Here is a 21,482-nt window from a genome sequence, read left to right as displayed (position 1 = left end):
CCACTCCTATTCAACCTAGTACTGGCGGTTTTGACCAGAGTAATTGGGCAAGAAAAAGAAATAAAAGGTATCCGAATTGGAAAGGAAGAAGTAAAACTCTCACTGTTTTTGGATGACATGGTTCTAGATATAGAAAACCCTAAAGAATCCACCAGAAAGCTATTAGAAATAATCAACTACAGCAAAGTTGCAGGGTACAAAATCAACTTACAAAAATCAGTTGCATTTCTATACACTAATAATGAACTAGCAGAAAGAGAAGTCAAGAATACAATCCCATTTACAATTGCAACAAAAAGAATAAAATATCTAGGAATAAATTTAACCAAGGAGGTGAAAGACCTGTACACTGAAAACTATAAGACATTATTGAAAGAAATTGAAGAAGACATAAAGAAATGGAAAGACGGTCCATGCTCATGGATTGGAAGAATAAACATAGTTAAAATGTCCATATTACCTAAAGCAATCTACAGATTCAGTGCAATTCCAATCAGAGTCCCAATGACATTCTTCATGGAAATAGAACAAAGAATCCTAAAGTTTATATGGAACAACAAAAGACCCCGAATACCCAAAGAAATCCTGAGAAAAAAGGACAAAGTTGGAGGTATCACAATCCCTGACTTCAAAATATACTACAGAGCTATAATAATCAAAACAGCGTGGCACCAGCACAAAAATAGACACACAGGTCAATGGAACAGAATTGAAAGCCCAGAACTAAACCAGACATCTGTGGACAGCTGATCTTTGACAAAGGAACCAAGAGCATACAATGGAGAAAGGAAGGTCTCTTCAATAAATTGTGTTGGGAAAACTGGACAGCCACATGCGAAAGAATGAAAGTAGACCATTATCTTACACCATACACAAAAATTAACTCAAAATGGATTAAAGACTTGAATGTAAGACCTGAAATTGTAAAACTCCTAGAAGAAAGCATAGGCAGTACACTCTTTGACATCAGTCTTAGCAGCATCTTTTTGAATACCATGTCTACGCAGACAAAGGAAACAAAAGAAAAAATAAATGAGAGGGAGTGCATCAGGCTAAAAAGCTTCTACAAGGCAAAGGAGATCATGAATAAAACAAAAGGACAACCTACCAGCTGGGAGAAAATATTTACAAATCATGTATCTGACAAGGGGTTAATTTCCAAATTATGTAAGTAAAGAACTCATGCAACTCAACAGCAAAAAGACAAACAACCCAATGAAAAAATGGGCAGAGGATATGAACAGACATTTTTTCCAAAGAAGATATACAGATGGCGAACAGGTGCATGAAAAGATGTTCAATGTCACTGATTGTTAGAGAAATGCAAATCAAAACTATAATGAGATATCACCTCACACCCGTCAAAATGGCTATAATTAACAAGATGAGAAATAATAAGTGTTGGAGAGCATGTGGAGGAAAGGGATCCCTTGTACACTGCTGGTGGGAATGCAAACTGGTGCAGCCACTATGGAAAACAGTATGGAGATTTCTCAAAAAATTAAAAATAGAAAAACCAGATGATCCAGCTTTGGTATTTATCCAAAGAACATGAAATCAACAATACAAAGAGATCTATGCAACCCTATGTTCATTGCAGCGTTATTCACAATATCCAAGATGTGGAAGCAAGCCAGTGACCATCAACTGATGAATGGATAAAGAAGATGTGGTGTGTGTGTGTGTGTGTGTGTGTGTGTGTATATATACATATATATATACACACACACACACACACACACACACACACACACAATGGAATACTACTCAGCCATTAAAAAGACAAAATTGTCCCATTTGCAACAACATGGATGGACCTTGAGGGTGTTACGTTAAGTGAAATAAGCCAAACAGAGAAAGACAAACACCGTATGGTTTCACTCATATGTGGAAGATAAACACATGGATAAAGAGAACAGATTAGTGGTTACCAGAGGAGAAGGGAGGGTGGGCGAAAGGGGTAAAGGGGCACATACATATGGTGATGGACTAAAACTAGATTATTGGTGGTGAAAAAAAAGGTACTGTTTGTCAAAGTTAACTTTGTGCAGGTCGGTAAGACCTAGACCAAAGAATGTTTGCATATATTTAACTTGTCTTTTTATTTCTTTTTTTTTTTTTTTTGTGAGGAAGATCAGCCTTGAGCTAACATCCATGCCAATCCTCCTCTTTTTGCTGAGGAAGACCGGCCCTGAGCTAACATCTATTGCCAATCCTCCTCCTTTTTTTTTTTTTTCCCCTTTTTCTCCCCAAAGCCCCAGTAGATAGTTGTATGTTATAGTTGTACATCCTTCTAGTTGCTGTATGTGGGACGCTGCCTCAGCGTGGCCGGACAAGCAGTGCGTCGGTGCGCGCCCGGGATCCGAACCCTGGCCGCCAGTAGCGGAGCGCGCACACTTAACCGCTAAGCCAAGGTGCCGGCCCCCTAAACTTGTCTTTTTAAGTAAGAAAAAAAAATGGAGTTGGCTCTTTATTACACTTACATATGTATACTTTTTACGGTGGGTCATACGTTGTTGTGTGACCTGATTTTTAAATCTGTTTTAGTAGTTTGCCATGGGATACAATATTATTCTATGTCATCATTTATACTGACTGCATAATATGAATATAGATATATATATTTGACCTATCCCTTATTGTTAGCAGATTAAATTGTAATTTTTGCTGCTATAAATATTACTTGGTGAGCATCCCTGCAGTTAAATCTTTTTTAATATTTTTGATTGTCTTCTTTAGAATGCCTAGAAATGGAATTACTGTGTCAAAAGGCTCTGTTTAAGTAATTTACTATGTGTTGTTAATTATCTTGCAGAAACTTTGAAACATTTTTGTTTGCCTCAGTGGTGTAGTGAGAGTGCCTATTTCTCCAAATGCTTGTCAGTTCTGAATATTATTCTTTAGCAATCATTACCAATCAACAGATAGAAAATCGTTATCTGGGCTGGCCCTGTCTTTTGATTTCTTTGTTTTAATTGGTTCTACATCCTAATTTTCAACAGATTCCAAAAGAAAACCCAGACAGTCATTTCAATATCTGCAGGAAAAGCCATTTGAGAAAATTCAACACCTTTTTGTGATTAAAAATGCTCAGCAAACTAGGAATAGAAGGGACCTTTCTCGGAATAGAAGGGACCTTTCTCCAACATGTTTAAAGGCATTTATAAAAAATCTACAGCTAATATCATACTTAGTGGTGAAAGATTGGATGGTTTCCCCTTAAGATTAAGAACAAGGCAAGGATGTCTTGCTCTCCCCACTTTTGTTCAATATTGTACCGTAGGTTTTAGCCAATGCAATAAGACAAAGAAAAAGAGGGAGGGAGGGAAAGTGGATATATAGATTGGAAAGGAAGAAGTAAAACGGTCTCTGTTTGCAGATCCCATGTTCCTCTAGAAAATCCCAGGAGCGCTACAAAAAAGCTACTAGAACTAGTAAGTGAGTTTAGCAAGGTCACAGAATACAAAGTCAAAATGCAAAAATCTATTGTATTTCTATACACTAGCAAAAGTCTGTTAGAAATCCCATATAACAATGTTTTATATCACATGTATCTTCTATTTATGTACCACCTGCTAGTTCTTAAATTTATTATTTGAAGTAATAAATGAAATTGTTTCTTGTTATACTTCCAGGGGAACCTATGATATTTTAGTAACAAAAGATAATCAAACCCGTTCTGTTGGTCAGTATGACAACCATGGCAGTTTTGGAGAACTAGCTCTGATGTACAACACCCCGAGAGCTGCTACCATTGTCGCCACTTCAGAAGGCTCCCTTTGGGGACTGGTGAGTTAGAGAAATGATTCCCCTTGCGTGGCATGGTATTAATTCCCTTACTTCTGGGTCTCTGTCCTTGGGTTGTTGATTCACACTATATTTTATAGCCAGTTATCTAAAAGACATTGTGAAAAGTCTCGTAGAAATGTATTTTTCTATTTCTTTAAAATGATTTGTCAACAAACCATTTACTTCAAATTACAGGGAAAAGACTGGGCCTTATGACTTTGCAGTCATGTCAGCTCTTATTACATTTTTTGTTCATATTTTTAACAGACAAGTGGAGAGAGAGGGGATAACTCTCAATGCAAGAGATAGCCTAGAAAGATAAGTGTCACTGAAAGCTCTGCCAACAATGTTTTTCATCTCTAGCTGTCCCAGGACTAACTTTTCTCTCTGTTCAGCCATCCACTTGTTCATTGATCTATGCCAATATCCAATAGATTTAGATGACTAGAAAAGTTGATGACCATATTCTGAGAAAGATAACTTTCCTAGAACGTCTTAGGCATACCACTACTGTGATCGCTATCCTCTATTATACATGACCCACCATGCTTCCTTCAGCATCAAGCCTTCAAAATGTATAAGTCTCTTCCTTCTTAAACAAAATAATCACACTCTTGTACAGATTCAAAGTTTCACTTTTAAAATGTTGACATCTATAGTAATTTGTTTCCATTTACCTTACAAGCAGAATTAAATGTATACCAGAGAATTATCAACATATTTCCTCAAATGAAATCACATTTTAAAGACATAATAGAGCACTTTACTATGACATACTGATGTAGAATTAAGAATGCTTCTGAGAGATGAGAGAGACAATGGCTTAAGAGTAGATCACACACCCGTGGGTCCAGTGGTTGGAAAACTCGGGAATAGATCAATAAATAATGGAGGAAAATAAACTCAGTTTTAAAATGCATTGATGCCAACTACTGGTCCAGCCCGAGATGGAATAGCCCCACTCCTTACTAGTCTTCCCTCTTAAAACCTAAAATCTCTGGATATATTACAACAAACAAATATACGAAGACCTTGAAAGATGGAAAGGAGAAGGCTGGCTGGCTAGGGATCTCGGGACTTAGGAAGGACATGACAGTGAGTTCCCTGGGTTTCCTTATTGCTTCCCATGTGTCCCAGATGGATTGCTGGAAATGCCTACAACCCAGATTCACCAACAGGTACATACAAAAATCAACCCCAAGGAATGCCTGCTCCCTTTAGCCAAAGGAATAGGAGAAGGACAGCCTAGCAGAACAGAAAACCTTTTTCGATAATACTACTCTACTGCAGCCAAATACCAAAGAAAAAACTACTTCTGCCTCCCCACAGTGTCACTGGGGCTAGCAGGAAGCTGGTCTTCCAGTCTCTGCTGGCAGCAAAGAGGCAAAATTAGGTGATGTATGGTATTACTAGTTGGCACTCTACTTTTTCAATCAGGGTGGTGTCAGTGGGGTCCAGAGCGGAGCTGAACATGCATTCCCACATGTCCATGCACACTATACCTAAACAGGGTGACTGCCTGCACAAAAAGAAAATTAAATCAGATGCAGAGTTTCACAACATAATATACCAAATGTCCTGGATACAATAGAAAATCACTTGTTATACCAACAACAAGGAAATTCTCAACCTGAATGAAAAAAGACAATAGATGCCAACACCAAGAAGACAGATATTGGAATTAGCCGACAAGAATTTTAAAGTAACCATTATAGAAATACTTCAACAAGCAATTATACACACACTCGAAACACATGGGAAAAAATACAAGGTCTCAGTGCAGAAATACAAGACAGAAAGAAGATCTAAATGGAAATTTTAGAACTGGAAAATACAATATCCAAAATAAAAACTCACTATATGGGCTCAATAGCAGAATGAATATGAGAGAGGAAAGAATCAGTGAACTTTAAGATAGAACAATAGAAACAACTCAGTCTGAACCACAGAAAGAAAATAGACTGAAGTGAACAAAGCCTGTAGCATAATAACAAAAGACCTGGTATTTGTATCGTCAGAGTCCCAGAAGGAGAGGAGAGTTTAGACCTAAAAAATTATTCAAAGAAATAATAGTTGAAAACTTCCCAAATATGGTGAAACATAATAAACCTACAGATTCAAGAAGCTGAGTGAACTCCATATTGAATAAACCCAAAGAAATCTATGCTAAGACACATCATAATCAAACTTAAGAAAACTAAAGAGAGAAAAAATTTTGAAAACAGCTAGAGAGCAACAATGCATTACCCATAGGGGAACAACAATTTGAATGATGCCAGCTTTCCCTCCATCCTGTGGAGGTCACAAGGAAGCAGCACAGCATTTTTCAAGTGTGAAAGAAAAGAACCATCAACTCAGAATTCTATACCTGGTGAGAATATCCCTCAGAAGTGAAGATGTTCTCAGACAAAAGAAAACTAAGAGACTTTGTCACCAGCAGGCCTACCTTAAAAGAATGGTTAAAGGAAGTTCTTCAAACAGAAAGGAAGTGATAAAAGAAGGGAATTTGGAACATCAAGAATGAAGAAGGGGGGCCAGCCCGGTGGTGCAGCAGTTAAGTGCACGCACTCTGCTGTGGTGGCCTGGGGTTCACTGGTTCGCATCCCAGGTGTGCACCGATGCGCTGCCTGTCAAGCCATGCTGTGGCAGCATCCCATATACAGTAGAGGAAGATGGGCACAGATGTTATCCCAGGGCCAGTCTTCCTGAGCAAAAAGAGGAGGATTGGCAGCAGATGTTAGCTCAGGGCTGCTCTTCCTCACAAAAAAAAAAGAAATGGATTTTCCAACATGAGCCAATACACACATAACTAAAAAAAAAAAAAAAAAAAACGAAGAAGGAACAACAGAAAGAGTAAACATATGGGTAGATACAAAAGACTATCCTCCTCTTGAGTTTTCTAAACTATGTTAGGTGGTTGAAGCAAAATTATGACATTGTCTGATGTAGTTCTCAATGTATGTAGAGGAAATATTTAAGACAATCATACTCTAAGCTGGAGGCGGGTAACAGGGTCTAAGTGGAACTAAAGCTCTGTACTTTACTCAAACTACTAAAATGTTGAAACCAGTAGACTGTGCTAAGTTACGTATGTATAATATAATACCTCGAGCAACCACTAAAATAATCTGTACAAAGAGATGTACTCAAAAACTCTGTAAATCAAAATGGAATTCTAAAAAGTGTTCCGGTAACCCATAGGAAGGAAATAGAGGAACAAAAAAACAGAGGAAACAACAGGAAAACATACAATAAAATAGTAGACTTAAGCCCTAATAAATGAATAATTACTATAAATATAGATGATCTAATATGCCAATTAAATGACAGAGACTAGTAGAATAGATTTTTTTAAAGGACCCAACTATATGCTATCTATAAGAAACTCACTAAAATATAATGGTATAGGTAGGTTGAAAGTAAAAGGATAGAAATAGATATCCCATGCAAACATTAACCAGAAGAAAGCAGGAGTATATTAATACCAGATAAAATAGACTTCAAAGAAAATTACCAGGGGCAAAGAGGAACATTACATAATAATGAAAGGGTTAATCTACCAAGAAGGCATAGCAACTCTAAATACGTATACACCAAACAGTAGAGCTTCAAAATAGGTAAAGCAAAAACTGTTAGAACTGAACGGAGAAATAGATGAATCCACAATTATGGTTGCAGACTTCAACGCCCCTCTCTCAGCTGTTGACAGAACAACTAAACAGTCAGGAAGGATATAGAAGAACTTAACAACACCATCAACCAAAAGGATCTAATGGAAATTTATAGAACACTCCACACAGCAACAGTAGAATACACATTCTTTTCAAGGCCACAGAACATTCACCAAGGTAGACCATCTCCTGGGATATAAAATAAAACTTAACAAATGTAAAAGGATTGAAATCAGACAGTGTGTTCTCTAACCACAATGGAATGAAACTAGAAATCAATAACAGCGATAACAGGGAAATCTTCAAACACTTGGAAATTAAATAACACATTCCTAAATAATCTCCAAGTCAAAGAGAAAGTCTCAATAGAAATTAAAAAGCAAAAAACACACAAAGAAACATTGAATTGTAAAACCACCTGCCTTGTGGTTGAGATTTGAGAATTAAATAGATGGGCATAAGAGAAGCAACTTCCTTTGTGCCTGACACAAGGCTGGTGCTACAGAATGGTGGCACCTGCTCCCCATTTTCGTGGTGCTGCTCACCACCCTTCTCTTCCTAAGGCTCCCTCTCTTGAGATCCTTGCCCTGCCTTTCTTCTTCCTAGCCTTATCTTTTGCAGTCTTTTCTTCCTCTCCTTGCTGTCTTAAGCGACCTCTCAAGATGCCCTTTTGGCCTCTGCTTTTCTTCTGCTTTGTTCACTTTCTTTACAGCCCCAAATCTCCCAAATCTTCAGTAACACCTCCATAAAAGTGACTCCCAGAGGGTCCTCTAGCCTGACTTCTTATGCCTTCCAAGGCCTTGGAAATGCCTTCTGAGGCTGAAGCGGGGAAGACCTGGTGTTTTTCAACCAGGATTTCAAATTGATTCTGTATTCCTTCTCTTATTGGGGCAGCTACCACCATGACCACTACACTTAGTTTCTGCTCCCGCTCTCTCTTCCCTGAGCAAAAGTCAATAGAAACTTTCTTAAGGAACTCTTGCAGTCACAGGAAAAGGTAGCATTCCTTTTCTGTTTTGGACTTCAGGGCTGTTTGCTTGACTCTGAACGCTTGCTGCCTGAGGGAACTACTATTTCACCATGGGAGTTTCCTCTTCACTGCTCCCTTGGAAGCTCCCTGAAAGCTGGATTGGTGTTTGGTTCTTGTTTATACCCTCCACAGTCACAGGAACTGGTCTTGTACAACATGAGAGTTCTGGGAAGTGTGAAAGCATGCATAGAAAGGGTTGGAACACAAATAGATAAGTCACTTTAAGAGATAGCAGTTGTTTTCTCTTCAGCTAGAAATACAGTTTCCTATTGAAATTGTATTAATCTTTATAACATTACAGATGGATTTTAAAAGTATTGGTTTTTGGGGGCCGGCCCCATGGCATAGCGGTTAAGTGCGCGTGCTCCACTGCTGGTGGTCCGGGTTCGGATCCCGGACACATACCGACGGACCGCTTGTCGGGTCATGCTGTGGCGGTGTCCCACATAAAGTGGAGGAAGATCGGCGTGGATGTTAGCTCAGGGCCAGTCTTCCTCAGCAAAAAGAGGAGGATTGGCATGGATGTTAGCTCAGGGCTGATCTTCCTCACAAAAAAAAAAGATATATGTATATGTTGGTTTTTTCAACAGTGTCTCCTCAAATGTAAGGAAGGGAACTTTATAATTCCCATTTTCTCATTCTTGATTGTCCTCTTCCCACAGCACAACACTCTTGGCCCAAATTGGCCCAGAAAACATGTAGAAACTGAATTTTAAAGATAATGGAGGGCCAGCCCCTTGGCTTAGTGGTTAAGTGCACGTGCTCCACTACTGGCAGCCCGGGTTCGGATCCTGGGCACGCACCGACGCACCGCTTCTCTGGCCATACTGAGGCCACGTCCCACATACAGCAACTAGAAGGATGTGCAACTATGACATACAACTATCTACTGGGGCTTTGGGGGCGGGGAGGGGAGGAGGAGGATTGGCAATAGATGTTAGCTCAGAGCTGGTCTTCCTCAGCAAAAAGAGGAGGATTAGCATGGATGTTAGCTCAGGGCTGATCTTCCTCACAAAAAAATAAATAAATAAATAAGAATAAAGATAATGGAGTAATATTCCAAAGTATAACAGTAACATTTTAAATGATACATCCTTCACCTTGGACTTGAAAAAAAGTAGTGGCAAGTGATGCCGCCCATTAGAGCAATCATAGATTGAATGGGTCTTTTCAAGCAAACAGATGGAGAAGAAAATGGGGCAGAATCTGGCTAAATGCCGGAGAGCAGACATTATTTGTACAGCAGTTTAGGGAGGGAGGATGGGAGTCTGCCATTGCTCACAACAGGAGTGTAGGGTGCAGTAGGTGACTTCTCTTGTAAGGCACATGAAACATGGCATGGGATAGGGCCTGGGAATTCCGTACCTAGTGGAATATGAGCCAGTGAAACCCATTTAGACATCTCAACTCAATTGTCCTCTATGTGTTTTCTCTACCTCACTCCCACTCCATCATCAAAAATACTAAAATAGCAAACTTACAGCTAAACATACCAGTACCCCCCTGCTATTTTTCATTCTGCCAGCCTTTAGGATCTTATTACCCTACTTTCCAAAAAAAAAAAATCTTTCCGTTCCTAACAGCCTGAGGTGGAAGAAAGGTACAGTTTACTTAGGTACAAATAACTGTTTACCCATTGTGTGTGTTTGTTAGTGCTGTCGGGTTGATTCTGACTCCTAATGATCCTGTTATAGCAGAGCAGGACCCTGCGCCATCCTCTCATCTTCTGGCACTGTATCAGACAATGCTCTGCTGCTATTCATCAGATTTTCATGGCCAGTTTTTTTGAAAGTGGGTGGCCAGGTCCTTCTTCCTAGTCTGTCTTAGTCTGGAAGCTCCGCTGAAACCTGTCCACTATGGGTGGCCCTGCTGGTATTTGAAATACTGATGGCATAGCTTTCAGTATCACAGCAACTTGCAGCCACCACAGTATGACAACTGACAGATGGATGTTGTGGTTCCCTGACCAGGAAATGAACCTGGGCCAAGGCGGTGAGAGCACCGAATCTTAACCACTAGATCACCAAGGCTGACTGGTGCATCTTTCACACTGAACAGTGACTGTGAGCTCATATATGTTTAATTGGGAGTTTTTAAATTTAGTATTCTATTTATGACCCACAGGTGGCACCCACTGAGTTCTAGATAGCAAGCGGCAACATGTGGTACATCTGTCTGGCTCAGGCTAGAGGTCTTTTTCTTCTAGTAATGACTCAGATTGAAATATCATTAGACACTCAGTTGACCCAGTAACTTCTACAGTCCTCCAGTATTTGCTGTGGCCTAGTTAATTAAACCATAGATATTCTCTTACATAGACATTTACCAAAATTTTCATATTCTTTCTTGTAGGACCGTGTGACTTTTAGAAGAATCATCGTGAAAAACAATGCAAAAAAGAGGAAGATGTTTGAATCATTTATTGAATCTGTGCCGCTTCTTAAATCACTAGAGGTAAAGTCTATTTGAATAAGAGTCTATTTATGGGGATTTAGGAAAAGCTGTTAAAACTCTTCTGTTGTTAGGTTTTCGAGTTATACTGTTTTAACTCATTTCTATGTTGTATCGGTATTATTTGTGACTTTCAATTGAGGTCTTTTCCTTATAATTTGTATGTCCATTGTTTCAGGTGTCAGAACGAATGAAGATTGTGGATGTAATAGGAGAAAAGATCTATAAGGATGGAGAGCGCATAATCACTCAGGTGAGTCGGGGCCTTGTGCAGCTCTGTTCCTAGAAGTCACCTCCTGAAGGACTAGTGCATCATTTGTCTCTCACTTTTGGGAGCTCATGTTGCAAGGTACTAGGGCACAATTCCTGCAGAGTCTTCTGAAGCCCATTGATGTTTAGCTCACAGACATGTGCAGATCTCTTGCCTCCATTCACCTTTCCTTTTTGCTACTGGTGTTTGTTCTTTTGGATGTCATCTTCTTTTGACCCTGAGTAAGCTTCATCCATTGCCGTTAAAACATGGAGAAGGTCAAAGGGTTGTGCCCTTTACCTTGTCTCTATGTTTGACACAAAGGTGGCCTCTTAGCTAATCCAACACAAACCAGAGTCTTCAGTCTTCAGTGATTGACCAGATTTGTAAGATGTCTTTAGTGTTTCCTTTGTGCCTTTTTCTCATGTTATTTTTGGGTATTGTATCACCACACAGTGGACTGGATCATTGTGATGCATACTTTGTAATAATTTTCCTTGTCTACCATGTTTGCGTTTTTAAACTTCTCTGCCTGTGATTCTGGCAAGAGCACTGGGAAGATATCTGGTTGGTCTGGGTTGGGTGATGTGCCCATCCTTGAACCCAGAGCTGGGACTGGGAGGAGGAAAGACTCAGATAAGCCAAGCATGAGTTCCAAGCCCACCCCTGGGGCCTGTGGGTGGAGTTGGCCCAACCACCGCCACAGGGACTAGGACTAATCAGGCTTGTCATGGAATGAGAGAGAGAAGCTCCCAGAGAAAAAGGACTAACAAAAAAACTATGTCTACTCTAAGTAGCATCGCTAAATGCCTTTGTTTTCTAGGTACCCCTACTGTTAATAATTCTTTTAATTAGAAATCAATTTGCTTCTATAAACATTTGTTAAGATAGGCATATAGGACCAGATATAAATGCTATAATGAAGGAGCATATGAATGCCAGTGAAAATATAGAAAAGGAAGTATTCCATATGGTTTCATGGAGGAAATGCCATTTGAGCTGGGCTTAAAGAACAAGTGCATTTTCAGCAGTTGAGGTCAGGGAAAGGTCTTTCAGGGCAAAAGAACAAGATGAGCAAGGGCCTGTGGGTGTGAGCTGTGTTCCACAGCAGGTATCCTGGTATGGTAAGAATGTGGGGCTGAGGTGCAGGAATGGGACATGTTTACTTGCCACATTTGCTTCTAAACCTGAGGTGCTTTAATTTATCCCCAACGGACCTCCACTTCATTCTGACAGCCTCAGGCCTTCAGGAGGTATGTCAAGAGTTTTTCAGGAGGTACGTCAAGAGGTATGAGAAGCCACAATGTTTTCTGGAATGTCTATGCTCTTGAAGATAGGAGTGCTAGGTGGTGGTACAGAATGGACATGAATTAAGATGATTCCCAGCAGTGTCTCTAGACCAAGGGTTCTCTAAGCCAGGGTCTCAGGACCAGCAGTATCACTATCATCTGGGATTGTTAGGAATTGTTAGAAATGCAGGTTCTTGGGCCCTACCCCAGACCTGCTGAATCAGAAACTGTACTTTATGTTGTTTTGTTTGTTTGTTTGTTTTGGTCAGCTTTGTTATGGTATATTTTACGTACAATAAAGTTTAAGTTTATACTTCAAGAGTTTTATAACCACCCCTTCAATCATGGTATATGGCATTTCCATCGCCCCAAGAAGTTTCTTTGTTTGTATTTTCAGTCAATCCCCTCCCCCATCCCCTTACTCCTGGAAACCACTGATGTGCTTTCTATCACTATAGAAATTCCTTTTCTAGAATTTCGTATAAATGAAATCGTATAATGTGTAGTCTTTTGTATCTGGCTTCTTTCTCTTAGCATCATGTTTTTGAGATTTATCCATGTTGTTGTATGTGTCAGCAGATCATTCATTTTTATTGCTGAGTAGTATTTCATTGTACGGGTGTACAATAATTTGTCTTTCCATTCACTAGTTGGGGGACATTTGGGATCTTTCCAGTTTTGAGCAATTAGGAATAAAGCTGCAATGAACATTCACGTAGAAGTCTTTGTGTGAATGTATGTTTTTATGGAATTGCTGAGCCATATAGTAAATGTATGTTTAACACACTGCCAAACTGTTTTTAAAAATGGCTGTACCATTTTGCATTCCCCCCAGCAGTGTATGAGAGTTCTAGTTACTCTGCTTCCTTGTCAACACTTAATATTCAGTCTTTAATTTTAGCCATTCTAGTGGGTATGAAGTGGTATCTCGTTTTGATTTTAATTTGCATTTACCTGATGTCTAATGATGTTAAACATCTTTTCCTATGATTGCTTGCCATCCATATGTTTTCTTTGGTGAAGTATCTGTGCGGATCTTTTGCCCTATTTAAAATTAGGTCATTTGGCTTCTTATTATTAAATTGTTCGAGTTCTTTATGTATTCTGAGTACAAATCCTTTATCAGAAAAATGATTTGCAAATATTTCTCCCAATCTGTGGCTGTGGCTTCTCTCTTCATTTTCTTTCTTTCTTTTTTTTTTTTTTTGTGAGGAAGATCAGCCCTGAGCTAACATCCGTGCTAATCCTCCTCCTCTTTGTTGAGGAAGACCGGCTCTGAGCTAACATCTATTGCCAATCCTCCTTGTTCCCCCCCACCCCAAAGCCCCAGTAGATAGTTGTATGTCATAGTTGCACATCCTTCTAGTTGCTGTATGTGGGACGCAGCCTCAGCATGGCCGGAGAAGCGGTGCGTCGGTGCGCGCCCAGGATCCGAACCCGGGCTGCCAGTAGCGGAGCACACGCACTTAACCGCTAAGCCACAGGGCCGACTCCATCTTCATTTTCTTAATGGTAGCTTTTAAAAGACAAAAGGTTTTAATTTTGACAAGTCCAGTTTGTCATTTTTTTCTCTTGCAATTCATTCTTTTTGTGCCCTATTTAAAAAATCTTTGCAAAGTCAGTAAGATGTTCTCTTACGTTTACTTCTAGGCCAGCACTGTTTAATAAAAACATATGTTTTTATTAAACATATGTTAGGCCACATATTTTAGGCCACATATTTAGTTTAAAAATTTTTAGTAGCTGAATTAAAAAATAATAATAAAACAGGTGAACTTAATTTTAATAATAAATTTATTTAACCTAATATATCTAAAATATTATCATATCAACATCTAAGTGATATAAAAGTTTAATAATGAGATATTTTACTTTTTTTTTGATACTCAGTCTTCAAAATCCAATATGTATGTTATACTTACAGCACATCTAAATCTAGACAAGCCACATTTCAAGTGCCCAATAGCCACATGTGACTAGTCGCTACTGTACCGAGCAGTATAGTTCTAGATATTTCATAATTTTAGCTCTTACATTTAGATTTATGATCCGTTTTAAGTTAATTTTTGTATATGGTATAAGGTTAGGGTGTTAACATCTGTCGCCAATCCTCCTCTTGTTTGCTGAGGAAGATTGGCTCTGGGCTAACATCCATGCCCATCTTCCTCCACTTATATGGGACGCTGCCACAGCATGGCTTGACGAGCGGTGCGTTGGTGTGCGCCCGGGATCTGAACCTGCAAACCCCGGGCCACCGAAGCGGAGCGTGTGCACTTAACCGCTGCGCCACTGGGCCGGCCCCAGCACAATTTGTTTAAGAGATTATCCTCTCCCATTGCTTCGACACTTTTATTGAAAATCAATTGGCCATGTATGTTTGGATCTGTTTCTGGTCTCTTTTTTGTTCCATTGATCTATATGTCTGTCTCTCTGCCTGTCTCTCTGCCAATATTGCACTGTCTTGATTATAATGGCTTTATGTAGTAAGTCTTAAAATCAGATAGTTTAAGCACTCCAAATTTTTGGTTCTTTTTCATAATTATTTTGGCTATTCTATGCTCTTTGCATTTCTGTATAAATTTTAGACCCAATTTATCAATTTCTACCAAAAAAGCCTGCTGAGATTTTTTATTGGGATTATGCTAAATCTATAGATCAATTTGGGGAGAAATAGACATCTTAATAATAGTGAGTGTTTTGCATTGGTCTCAGCCTATCGATAATCATGCTATCAGCTGGGAGTGCCTGGGGCACTCCCCTGGGCCCGGAGTACTTGTGGCAAGCTCCTGTAGACGTTTCCCTAGTCGGAGCCAGTATTGTGGCTGGACTAGCCCTTGTGGTTCTTATTATGATTGCAAGACACACCTTAGCAACAACCATGAGGGAACTTTGAAAAAACAAGGTTTATTACTCACAGGTCCTGGAGGGTACACAGCACACCCAGGGCCACGCAGCAAGGTTGCAGATAGAGAGAGAGTGCAGATCTGGGGTTCTGCCTTTATTGAGGTCAAGGGTGAGGTGCCTAGGGTTTTGTGGGTTCACTCTTTATTGGCAAATTTAAAACATAAGAGCAGGAGTTAGGGCACAAGAGGGAAAAAGCGGGGTCACTGAAGTGGTCGGTTTTGTAGGTTACCCAAGGCTTTTTAAAAGGGGAACTTGAGGGGTCGGCCTGGTGGCGTAATGGTTAAGTTCACGCTCTGCTTCAGCAGCCTCAAGTTTGCAGGTTCGGATCCCAGGCACAGACCTACGTACCACTTGTCAAGCCATGCTGTGGCAGGCTTCCCACATATAAAGTAGAGGAGGGTGAGCACGGATGTTAGCCCAGGGCCAGTCTTCCTCAGCAAAAAGAGGAGGATTGTCAGCAGATGTTAGCTCAGGGCTAATCTTCCTCACAAAAAAATAAATAAATAAAATGAGGAGCTTCATGGGTGGGAGTGGCCTGGCTCTTTATCTAATTATGTAGCTGGCAATATGTTCATTCAAGTTTTGTTTTTTTGTTTTTTGTTTTTTTGCTGAGGAAGATTCACGCTGAGCTAACATCCATGCCCATCTTCCTCTATTTTGTACATGGATTGCTGCCACAGCATGGCTGCCGATAAGTGGTATGGGTCTGCGCCTGGGAACCAAACCTGGGCTGCTGAAGCAGAGCGCACCAAACTTAACCACTAGGCCACGGGGCTGGCCCCCAAGAGTCTTTAAAATGGATGCCAGAGTGATCAAAAGCTTATTGTCAGGCACTTAGACTACAGAGAGTTGGTTCATGAGCATGGTGTATCTCCATTTATTTAAGTCATCTTTAATTTTCCTCTGTAGTATTTTGTAGTTTTCAAATGTAGTGTTCAGGTCTTGCACATCTTTGTTAAATTTATCCCTGGATAGTTCATATTTTTGAAACTATTGTAAGTGGTTTTTTTTTTTTTCAATTTCCAATGATTTATTGCTAGTGTATAGAAATAGAGTTGAATTTTGTATATTGATCCTGTGGTATTCTACAACCTTGCTAAACTCACTAGTTCTAGTAGCTTTTTTGTAGCTTTGTTGGGATTTTCTACATAGGTGATTATTTTGTCTATGAACAAGGATAATTTTACTACTTTTCTAATTTGTATCCCTTTTATTTTTTAATTTTATTTTCTTTGCCTTATTGCATTGGTTAAGACCTCCAGTACAATATTGAGTAGAAGTGGTGAGAGCAGACATCTTTGTCTTATTCACAATCTTAGGAGGAAAGCATTCAGTTGTTCACCATTAAGTATAATATTTGCTATAGGTTTTTTATAAATGTCCTCAGTCAGGTTGGGGAAGGTCCCTTTTGTTCCTAGTTATCTGAGTTTTTAATCATGAAAAGGTGTTGAATTTTGTCAAATGTTTTTGCTGTGTTTTGAGGTGTTCATATGAGTTTTCTTTTTCAGTTAAGTATAATGAGTTACATTGGTTGAATTTTTAATATTAAACCAAGCCTGCAATCCCGGGATGAACCCCACTTGGTCATGATACATTATCCTTTTTATTTATTACTGGATTTAATTTGCTAAAATTTTGTTAAGGATTTTGTGTCTGTTCATGAGGGATATTGGTCTGTAGTTTTCTCTCCTTGTGATGTCTTTGTCTGGTTTTGGTATCAGCAAGACCTCCAGGTGATTTTGATGTTTGCTGAAGTTTGCGAACAGCTCTAGACTATTCCAAGGCTTGATAATGCCCTTGCGTTAAGAATACTTAGTGGAAAAGTTTGAGAAGCACTTTCAAAGGTTTTTGAGAGGAAGAATGACACAATGAGAATTGTATTTTCAAAGCATAATTCTGGCATCGTTGTAAAATGAATTGGCTTCAGCTTCATTAAGTAATCAAGGAAATGCAAATTAAAAAACCACAATGAGGAACCATTTTCATACCTATTAGCTTGGCAAAAAATAAGAGTCGGACAATTCCAAGTGATATAGCACGAACTTTTATTCACTGTTAGTAGGAGAATAACTTAGCTGAACCCCTTTGGAGAGAAATTTAACTGTATCCTGTAAAGTTGAATTCATTCTATAATCCAGAAGTTTCTTTCCATGATATTTTCAGAGAAAATATCACACCTCAAAAGCTACCCCACCATCATGATTTCCTTCCCAGTCACAGCCCCTGCTACCTCCCTATCCTGACTTTTATGGTAGTCATGTATTTGCTTTTCTTTATAGTTTTTACCACTTACGTATACATCCTAAACAATACGGCCAAGTCTTGCTGTTTTTTTTTTTTTAATTTCTATAATTGGAATTAGAAAGTATATATTCTTTTATTTGCATCTTGCTGCTGCTGCTGCTGCTTTTTTTTTTTTTTCTGGTGAGAAAGATTAGCCATGAGCTAATATCTCTTGCCAATCCTCTTCTTTTTGCTGAGGAAGATTGGCCCTGGGCTAACATCCGTGCTCATCTTCCTCTACTTTGTATGGGACACTACCACAGCATGGCTTGATAAGCAGTGCATCAGTCTGCGCCTGTGATCCGAACCTGCAAACCCCAGGCCGCCAAAGCGGACCATGTGAAGTTAACCGCTACACCATCGGGCTGGCCCCTGCATCTTGTTTCTTTTGCTCAACATTCAACCACATTGTTGTGTAGTTTGTTGGTTTTCATTGTGATGTAGTATTCCAGTATATATGAATATAAATGATTTACCTTTCCACTGCTCATTGACAGTTGGGGTGTTTATCTAGTTTTTAGCTATTACAAACAAGACTTCAGTGATTACATTGATTTGATTTTCAAATGTTAAAGCAACCTTGTGTTGCTGAGATAAGATAAACCAACCTGGCCATTGTGTAGTATGCTTTTTATGTATTGATGAACTCAATTTGCGAATATTTTGTTTAAGATTTTATGGCTGTGTTCCCAAGTGAGGCTGGTCTCAAATTTTCCTTTCTTATAGTAGCTTTGTACAGATTTTGTACAGATGACTTAAATCTTATAGTAGTTTCTACAGATTTTGATATCAAGATAATGTTAGACTCATAACGTCAGTTGGTATTCTGTTCTCTTTCTGTTATCTGAAGAGTTTGTGTAAGACTAAAATTCCTTGGATACTGTATGAAACTTACCAGTGTTTTCTTTGTGGGAAGATTTTTGACTACAGATTAAATTTTTTTAATTGTTAAGCTATTTACATTTTCTGTTTCATCTTTGGTGTGTTTTGGTAAGATCAATTTTTCTAGAGACTTATTCATTTCATCTAAAATTCAGTGTTATTGGCATAAAGTTGGTCATAATGTTCCTATTAATATCTTTTAAATATCTACAGCATCTAGAATGATGTTCCCTTTTTCATTCCTGATGTTGTTGTTTTGTGCCTTCTCTTTTTTTTCTTGCTCAATCTTGCCAGGGGCTTGTCAATTCTTTCAGTCTTTTTGAATAACCAACTTTTGCCTTTTATTAATCCTGTTGAATATTTTTCTTTTTCTCTACTTTCTATCTTTATCTTATTTCCTTCCTTCTACTTTCTTTTTATTATTTTTTTTCCTATTCTTTTGAGTTGAATGCTTAGCTCTTCACTTTTTAGCCTTTCTTCTTTTCTAATATGGACATTTTAAAACTAGAAAATTTTCTACGTCCTTGAAGATCAGTGATGATCTTCAGCATTTAGAGATTTCTACCTTAAGTCCCCTTGAACATTTGTGCTCTGACTGCTGTGACTCTTTAGCACCAACATGCCACTAGCTTCTTCCTGCAGCCTGGCTGCTCTTTACATGTGGGTTGTGCCCAAGGGTGGATGCCTTGCTTAACACAGATGTCCAGCTGGGGCCCGGATACAGCAGAAAGAACAGAAGACACTGCCTATTGCAGGGAATGGTGGGATCCTAGAGTGCATCTCAACCAGTCTCTGAATGTTCTCCAGACCACACTTACGCTGTCAGGGGAGCCTCTGGCCAGCTGTCCCTTCACAGTTTCTTTTATTACATCCTTTCAAGTTTATCAACACAAGTTTTTATGTTTGTGTTGATTTTTTTCTGTTTTTATTTGTGTACTTTGTAATGGTTTTCATAATTTGCACAATTATCCTTATTGATAGAATATTTCGCTTATTCTTGGAATGATGTGGACAGAAGTTGGTTTCTACTTTATAAAAAGTATGTTTTCCTGGATGTAGTATTCAAGTACCATTTCATTAAATCAAAAAGGTACCATGTTCTGAATTAGGGTTTCAGTCATTCTTATAGTGGAATGTGGGTCTTATATCATCATTTGTGAAAAAGGGACATTTATTTAATAAAGCCCAGTAAATGTCAGCATATGGATGATAACCTAGTCATTGACTGCCACATAGTAGACATTCAGAAACTATTTATTGAAACACTTGGCAGTAGCTTCACAAAAATGTAAAATGCAGTACAGTCTGATTTCTTTACTTCTCATTGTAGAATGGAATGTTCTTTCTGTGAGATGTGTGGTTAGACCCTATGAGTGGACTTAAAAACTTGGAAAGCAGGACACTCTTCTAGTAAGCTCCTGTTTTTTCCTACTAAGTAATCATCTCATTCTGCTCTATCTACCCTGCAAACTGACAGGCATCCTACAAAGCCTAAACAGCCAGCTTACATGCAATATCCATCACTGGACCCCGAGGGAAACAGGAAATGTGTGTCCTGTCCCATCTCTGTCCCAGCCTAACCAGCTGTTTCATGAGGCTGGAAATGCAACAGAATTCATCCCCTCAGATGCCACAAAAATAGACTGTTTTCAACGGATGGTATCGTCATTCATGGTTTTATATTAAATTTTATCTTCTTGCATTATTTGTGGACTATCCTAATCCTTTCTGGTGAGGTATTAGCAAATCATTAAAATTAAAAGGATTAAAGATAGTCCTCCCTCTGGTCCAGAGGAAGAGAAGAACTTTTACCAGGCAAGCCTATTGTTCCATGTGGTCTAGATAACATTACTTCCCATCTCTTCTCAACCTTAAATCCACCAGCTATTCCCCCCACCTCCCAAGGGAAAGTTGTTTATCTTCTGAGCTTCTGAGGAAACTTATCTGTAAAATGGGGTAGTAGTAGTACCTACTTCATTAGACTTCTTTGGCAATTGAATGAAGTGATGCACATACAGTACTCACCAGAGTGCATACTGGGAGTGAGCACACAGCAATATTAGCAGATTCTATTCTATTTGAGCTTCCCTGTTCGTCAGACTCATTCTTCTCATCCTGTAGACACGCTTGAGTCTCTCTTGTCCTCACAACATGCTCATATTCCTCCCTTCACTTTGTTTCTACTCCAGTTACTAGCCTCTCTAATTCCTTTCACAGCCAGGCGTTTTCAAAATGTGGTCTAACAATGTGGACTAGAGGAAGCCAGACACAAAAGAGAATATATGATTCCATTTATATGAAGTTAAGGAATAGCCTTAACTTTTCTTAACAGAACTTAAGGAAAACTATTATAGAAGTCAGATATAGTTACCAAATAGGTGGGGTAGTGGTGGTTTTGACTGAGAAAGACTCCAGAGGGACCCCCTTTTTTTTTTTTTTTTTCCTTTTGTGAGGGAGATCAGCCCTGAGCTAACATCTGTGCTAATCCTCCTCTTTTTGCTGAGGAAGACCAGCTCTGAGCTAACATCTATTGCCAATCCTCCTCGTTTTTTTTTCCCCCCAAAGCCCCAGTAGGTAGTTGTATGTCATAGTTGCACATCCTTCTACTTGCTCTATGTGGGACGCAGCCTCAGCATGGCCGGAGAAGCGGTGCGTCGGTGCGCGCCCGGGATCTGAACCCAGGCCGCCTGTAGCGGAGCGCGCGCACCCAACCACTAAGCCACCGGGCCGGCCCAAGAGGGACCCTTTTGAAGGCTGGAAGTATTTTCTGTTTTGATCTAGGAGGTGGTTACACACATGTATACATATGTAACAATTCATCAAGCTGTAGCCTTGAAATATGAGCACTTTAAATTATGGTTGTTACACCTATGTAAACAAAAAGGACTGAGGCACCATCCTTCACCACCTGTCACTTTTGTGCTCTTCCTTAC

General features: G+C 39.3%; 1 protein-coding gene across 2 annotated transcripts in view; it reads left to right on the top strand.

The window, feature by feature from the left end:
- PRKAR2A (protein kinase cAMP-dependent type II regulatory subunit alpha) overlaps window positions 1–21,482 on the top strand; it is a 111,374-nt gene that overhangs the window by 81,478 nt on the left and 8,414 nt on the right. For both annotated transcript variants that reach the window (XM_058557847.1, XM_058557836.1), the window contains exons 6-8: window positions 3,636–3,789; window positions 10,843–10,944; window positions 11,120–11,194. In XM_058557847.1, the coding sequence (XP_058413830.1) occupies window positions 3,636–3,789; window positions 10,843–10,944; window positions 11,120–11,194 (331 nt within the window). The remainder of the gene's footprint in view (window positions 1–3,635; window positions 3,790–10,842; window positions 10,945–11,119; window positions 11,195–21,482) is intronic.

This window comes from Diceros bicornis, chromosome 2, assembly GCF_020826845.1.
Source record: "Diceros bicornis minor isolate mBicDic1 chromosome 2, mDicBic1.mat.cur, whole genome shotgun sequence".
NCBI classification, from domain to species: domain Eukaryota; kingdom Metazoa; phylum Chordata; class Mammalia; order Perissodactyla; family Rhinocerotidae; genus Diceros; species Diceros bicornis.
Note: the sequence above shows the minus strand (reverse complement) of the source record. Positions and strands in the feature narration are given on the sequence as shown.